We start from the raw sequence: 7,148 nt of genomic DNA on the forward strand, positions 1-7,148 counted from the left end.
AGCAAGAAACAAGTCTTCCTCAAATGTGGGGACCTGAATTTTGTCCCACAATTCAAAGTGAGTCCCTTTAATATGACGAGATTTATGCAAATGCAAATGCATTTTCTTAAACCTAAGAGTAACTTTCAACTAACCCTGATATTTACATTATTACAAATATTATACTGTTTCCCTAAATCTTCAGACTCATAACTTTAAGGCTGAAAAATATAGTTCAACTAAATGAAAGCACACTAACACACCAGCTCTTTCTCATTTGCTACAGAAAAGGTCCAGAATGGGTCTTTGATGAGTAGGTGATGGGGTTAGAGATGCTCTAATGAAGTTTCATCTGGCTGTAAGAGCAGGAAGGAAACATCTCAGGTACAGTACGATGTTATCATGTGGCCTAATGGAGTCACTTACATGGTTTTAGCAGTATGCAAAAACCTTCATGGTCACAACTAAGTGTCTTTACATTGATTTTCTGATCAGAATACATCAGTTAATCACATTGCTATTGTAGATCTATTCCTAATGTTTCTGGGTTTTTGACATAATAGTTCCCATAATGATACTTTACCTTAATTATGGTGTTTTGCTGTCTGTTTGCTTGGCATCGGACGTTTTGAATACACAACCCATTCAAAATACAAATACAAAAGGTATCTACACTCCCATTTAATATGTTGTTGTGTGCAGATGCTTTTATCCAAGGCACCATGAATGCCTGGATTATCAGTGTGGGGGGCCCCGAGTGTAACTCTGTGTGTACTTTCATTGAAGCGGTATTTTGTAACCCTAATAACAGGTAGTTTCAGAGTCAAGACAAATGTTTCCCTTTTTTCTCCCACTCAGAAGGCAAGAATTGTTGTTGTTCATAAACCCTTTTAGGACTTACAGATTCTGCCCCCGCCTGACATTAAAACTGTTGCATCTATTAAGGTTTGTTTGGATCTGTCTCAAATAGCAAACATGAAAGCACAAACAGAATCCAATTTTCAAACCAGGCAAGCAGCTATAATATGACGTGTCTCCTCTATGTCTGCAGGATCCAGATTATTACTTGACATTTGTATATTAAATCTCATACATGGATTAGATACTCCCAAAGGCCATTTTGTGACTTTCAAGTATGAATGGGAAATCTACAAAATGAACTCTGATCAAAGTTAATACTTCCAGGTCCCTTAGGGGTGGGGGGAAATGTATACAGTATAGTATCTGGGTATTTTGGCAATATTGAATCTAAACTTTACCATGTTAATGTCTAATATTGCAATTGAATTATAATCAATTATTATTATTTAATAATAAAGAATAGATAATGCCTACAGTATCTGCAAAAAACTATCATTGATGATATAATTAAGTCATCAGCAAGTTGATTATGGTATGATTTACACAAATTGTGCAGATTCCATCTTTCTAAGGTGTTGTTCCTGATATGTGTATGAGGGAGACTGTTGTATATGTAAAACACAGCTGCTGCAGCTTTATTTGCTCACCTGTGTAGCCTTCACACTGTGAGCTCAAAACACTCAAACACCTGCTAAATGTTTACATGCTGAAAGTTACGCATGACTGTGCAGACAGATCCAAACATCAAAAAACCGTTGCAAAAAATAAGCTTCATACTTCATAATGTTTTGTGTTTACCAGATATTGTATAGATATGATTCGAGACTGAGAGAGAAATCCATAAACCAGCCACTATGGAGACTCTGAATTCTTCCCAAACCACCAACATCAGCAGCGGGGATAACGGCAGCCTCTTCTCTGCAAGCCCGTACTCCACTGTGGAGATTGTACTCATCATCCTGGTGGCCGGATCCCTCAGTCTGTTCACTGTCATCGGAAACATCCTGGTCATGCTCTCTATAAAGGTTTGGGTTTTCTTGTTTTTCTCATTAAAGTTTCAAATGTCCACCTCTGGACACTTTTAAAGGCACAGCCAGATATAGAGATAAGAATACAGCCAGCACATGCAGGGTGGTAATCTAATAGAAAATGAGAAAACACAAATCACATGGTACCAAAAAAGATTAGCATCTGACAGCCTGCCCCATGTTGTTTCTCTAAAGGTAAACAGGAACCTGCAGACTGTCAACAACTACTTCCTCTTCAGCCTGGCCTGTGCGGACCTCATTATTGGCCTCTGCTCCATGAACCTCTACACCGTCTACATTGTGATTGGCTACTGGCCCCTGGGAGCCGTGGTGTGCGACCTGTGGCTGGCGGTTGATTATGTTGTCAGCAACGCTTCAGTCATGAACCTGCTCATCATCAGTTTCGACCGTTACTTCTGTGTCACCAAGCCGCTCAGCTATCCGGCGCGCCGCAGCACCAAGATGGCGGGTCTGATGATCGCTGCGGCCTGGGTCTTGTCCTTTGTCCTGTGGGCCCCGGCCATTTTGTTCTGGCAGTTCATAGTGGGGGGGAGAACCGTACCGCCAGGTGAGTGCTACATCCAGTTCTTCTCAAACCCTGCAGTGACGTTTGGGACAGCCATCGCAGCTTTTTACCTACCGGTGGCCATCATGATCTACCTCTATTGGCGCATCTCCAAGGCCAGCCGCAGCCGCGTGAAGAGGAACACTAGGAAGCCGTCAGGGGCCAGTCTGGGGGAGGGCCCCTCTCACAGCCAGGAGGACGGATGTCAGAACGAGGTTATTACAACAGGAGATGCTCATGGAGAGGCTGAAGATGGGAAGGAGAAGGAAATGCTGCAACAGCAGAATGGAAACGGGCACAGTCATGAAGAAAGAACTGATCAGGCAGACTCCACAGACGTCAGGAACCACGCCTCAACGTCTAAAGATACTGCCGTCCCTGCTTCCTTTCAAAAATGTTCAAATGGTGAGAAAAAGACAAACCAAACTCAGCCACCTTCTCCGGAGAACTCTACCGCTGACAGACAAAGTCTGACCGCAAGGACCCTGTTTAAGGTATTTGATCACTGAGTATGATTGTGTCCATTACAATGTATATGACTAACATGTTTCCAGCTCCAGGGTCTAGGTATGGAACTGTTGGTTGCTCCAGCAATTTAGAGCAGACAGAAACATCTCACTTATCGGATTGTCAACAATTTAGTCTCTGGATCTTACTAATGTAAAACACGATTTACGCGAGCCATTACATATATTACCGGACAGCTTTCTTGAAACGTTAGCTAGCAAAATATCACTGCAACCAGAATCAACAACATTAACTGTGTTTTCCCTGTAATTGTAAGTTGCCAAAAAACGTGCAATTAAAAAATGATTTCTTCTTTTCCTTTTGTCCAGGTGACAAAGCAGAGTGCTGTGGCAAAGTGGAAAAGGAAGGGCGTTTCTTCCAGGGAGAAAAAGGTGACGCGCACCATTATGGCCATCCTGGTTGCTTTTGTAGCCACATGGACCCCGTACAACGTCATGGTGCTGATCAACACCTTTTGTTCCATCTGCATCCCAAACTCCCTGTGGACCATCGGCTACTGGCTCTGCTACATCAACAGCACCATCAACCCAGCATGCTACGCCCTCTGCAACGCGACCTTCAAAAACACCTTCAAGCACCTGCTCATGTGCCAGTACAAAAACATACGAACAGCACGATGAGGGCCAACAAGCTGACTCATGTTTGTGATAAATCTAGTGAACTGAAATGACACAATAACATTGTTAACGTATTGAGACTTTCTTATCCATTCTGTGCAATCTGTTTCTATTTAGATTGTACAACGTATAGATACTGCCATTGAAAGGAACCTGTTTTACATTTTAAATTGTACCACACAACTTTTAATTATTTGAAACACATGTTTTTTGTATCATATATATATATAAATATATATGTATTTAAGGAATTCTGGAGGGAATGTGGTGTATTGTAAAAATGTACATTTGAGTGACGTTTGGGGTTTTATATTTTCCTCTTTGCTCCACCAACACAAGCTTGTGCAGCATGTTGTTTAACATGCAACCTCTTTTTACCCCGACAGTAAAATTGTGGTTAATGTGATGGTTTTGCGACCAAAGCAGATATGTATAGTGTAAAAAGAAGATAATATACTATAGAAAAAGATACTGTTGACATAAATCATTTGTGCAGTAAAAAACTGCCTACATGTCTGAACGACAGCTGTAAATGTTTGAATGAGTGAGTGTGTGTATGTGTGTGTGTGCGTGTGTTTGCATGCCTTCTGTCTAGCTAGACTTGTCATATTAAGATAATGACATCCATGATCCATGTTGTTGTGAAAGGATCCCAACTGTGATAGTGATATCTGTCAATAGCTTCCCCTCTTTCACTAATAAATACATGTTTTACAAAAATAAATGAGATAATAACAGAAAATGCAGTGTCAGTATTTTTTGTGACACCTTCAATTTAGCTGAGAATTAAAATGATACAAAGTGTGAGTACATAAAGCCTGATATCTTGGCTCCACCACGACACTTGGGGCCTGCTCATCCTTGGCCATATAACTACCCCTGCTGCGCTGCTGCCTGACGGAAGGAGCTGGACACTGCACCATAAAAAGAGTCCAGCACTGCAGTAGTGTGTGCCCTGGAGGAAATAGGCAAATCCCTGAATGAAAAACAGCGATGCAGTTCAGTGAGTTTGCAAATTCTACGACGGCTGAAGTGAAGATGGTTGACAAAGGGCCAGTAACTGGTTCTCAGTCTAAAACAACATCAGAGTGTATATCCGTATCAGGTAGATGTGTTGCTAGAAAACTTGCTACACTCACAGCAGCATTTGATTATAAAAGTATGTGACACTGCTTTTTCTTGTAACCGTCTGGTTCAGTAAAGTACGTCATCTCTAATGGAGCAAACAGACTAATAGAAACGATAGCCTCATTCTACCCAGCACGAAGAAGAACAGGTGATGAAAGGAAAATGGTTGATAGTTAAGCTTAACACCTACAAGGTTTGCAATTTGTCTAGCATACTCTCATTACTTTTGTCTCTAATGTGACCTCGATCATAAACAAGAATCAAAATGCCACACAGTTAATTGAGAAACATTCATTTTTCTTTTATACTGATAACATGAACACAACACCTCAACTACAGACAGTTTTATACCCATCCGAATTTAACACCGGAGTCTGAAATTCCTTTATCAAGTAGATTTGAGAAAGAGTGAAAGATTTGGAGGGAGAGCGAGAGGATTCAGTATTAACTCCCCCTCCCATTGCTCCTCTGGACTGAGACTCATAAACCTCTCCTGGTTCAGACTCAGAGACGGAGCAGAAGGAATCGAACTGAAATGCACCCAAAGTCCTCACTGAAGAGAGAAGGGACTAAAGGTCTCACTGTCTCAGCCTTGAAGCTTTTACACCCTCTTGTGGAACAAAAAGTAATTCTCCTATTGATACTCCTAACCTACTACATTCATTTTTTAAACATTGGGGATCTGTATGTTAAATATGACCTAGTTTGTATGTAAATATGACTGTGTGTTTGACTAGACAGCCACAACTCAATAATCAAATCATTTCAAATGTACCCATCATAAAGACTCAATAAAAGTATCTTGACAAACTTCATCCTGATCCATTTCACAGAACGTAATCTAGACTGAAATCTTAACTTCTGTGAAGGGGTTCATAATGTTTCATATCCGATTTAAAAACAATTAAACAATTAGGGGCAATTTTGTGTGTAGCTCTTATCATTCCTTCAGTTCATACTGGCCGTTTAGAGACTACTTCCAAATGGAATTTCAATGTAATGGGGGTTGAAAAAACAAAGTATTATTTCCTCTCTCTTTTAATCGTATTCCACTGCAGGTCAATGAGTGCGATTTCTATAGCAAAACATGTTATACATTACGTTCATAAATAAACCTGACAAATGTTTTATGAGTTATTTAAATCCTAATAAATACACTCGTTGGATCTCAGTGTACCCCTTGTCTTTTAGCCCGACACATAGGGGGTCACTGTTAATGCTGATATGTTGTAATGTAAACACCTGGCCCTGTTTGTTCATAATGTATAAAGCTTCTGTTTGCATTGCACATATGTATTTGTGATTAAAGCGATTTTGAGCCAATGTTGTCAAAAACAACACAAAACAAGAAGCGGCCCCACAGGTAAACGCCTGAGGCTTTAAGGGCTTTGCCTTAACATGTACAGAAGACATTTCAGTACAAAAGACTATATGAGAATATGTTGGAGTACCTAATGGCTATTTGGTTGAAGTAAGTTACACCACTATACAAAAGCTACATTTTCCTCTTCTTCCAAAAGCCGTCCTCCTATCAGTGTTTACCCTTAGTTTACGCACTGTATCCAGGTCTTAGTATCTACTTTACATTTAGTCAAAGTAACCCGAGAACTGCTGCTGTTTAGAGTAAACAGACGCCTTTCAGGAGGAAATATCAGATTTATGTGGGCAGGGTATGGTCTGCTGACAGATCACCTGAGCAGGAATCTTATTCACATCATTCCTGGCTGCCAGTGGAGTCATGGCAGAGGAAATAGAGCAGACACTGCCACTACCTGATGAATATCCTGAACCATGTGAGGATGTGGTGAATGGAGACGAGGAAGAGGAAAACAACAAACATCAGTCATTAAAATGCAGCCCTAACTTGCTGCAGATGCTGAAGGCAGCAGAGAGCAGGAGGACACCTCAGAGTTGGGACAGAGACAGGGAGGAGGCGTCGGGGACAGAAGAGACTGAAGCTCAGAAGACTGACATGGTGAGAAGCAGTTTTACTGGTTTGATAGAGATATATGGTGCCTGCACCTATAATAAGAAGCGTGAGTCGGCATACACTCAGGCTGTTAATGAGTTGCAATGAGCAGGCCTCTATGAATGTTTGACCTGCACTCACACGCACATATTTCACTCATTGTGTGACTTTGAAATCACAGAGAATAATTAAAGGGGAAGTGTGCCGATTTCACACATCAAAGTCTGTTTACAGGGGTGTACGGCTGCATCTGTGAAAAAAAAAGTTGTATAAAGCCTTTTGTGTCTCTAAAAGGGCGGTGTGTGAAATCTGATGAATTGCTGAATGTCACTTGAGACTTGAGTTTCAGATAAAGCGTGATGACTACCCGTTTAAGAATGAAAAAAGGTGTCCGGAGTCATGAAATTGGGAAGAAGTGAGTTTAACAATCTCTGTAGCCCGCTCGCATCGGTCCTATTTTTGACGCAGAAGCC

General features: G+C 41.0%; 1 protein-coding gene across 1 annotated transcript; it reads left to right on the forward strand.

Moving 5' to 3' along the window:
* Positions 1-1,569: 1,569 nt before the first annotated feature.
* Positions 1,570-4,300, forward strand: LOC307039875 (muscarinic acetylcholine receptor M2-like). Its single transcript, XM_079682305.1, has 3 exons — positions 1,570-1,865; positions 2,064-2,927; positions 3,270-4,300. The coding sequence occupies exons 1-3, from the start codon at positions 1,695-1,697 to the stop codon at positions 3,579-3,581; spliced, it is 1,347 nt and encodes a 448-aa protein (XP_079538431.1). The 5' UTR covers positions 1,570-1,694; the 3' UTR covers positions 3,582-4,300.
* Positions 4,301-7,148: the final 2,848 nt, after the last annotated feature.

The sequence above is a fragment of the Notothenia rossii genome, assembly GCF_949606895.1.
Source record: "Notothenia rossii genome assembly, chromosome: 5".
Taxonomy (NCBI): Eukaryota; Metazoa; Chordata; class Actinopteri; order Perciformes; family Nototheniidae; genus Notothenia; species Notothenia rossii.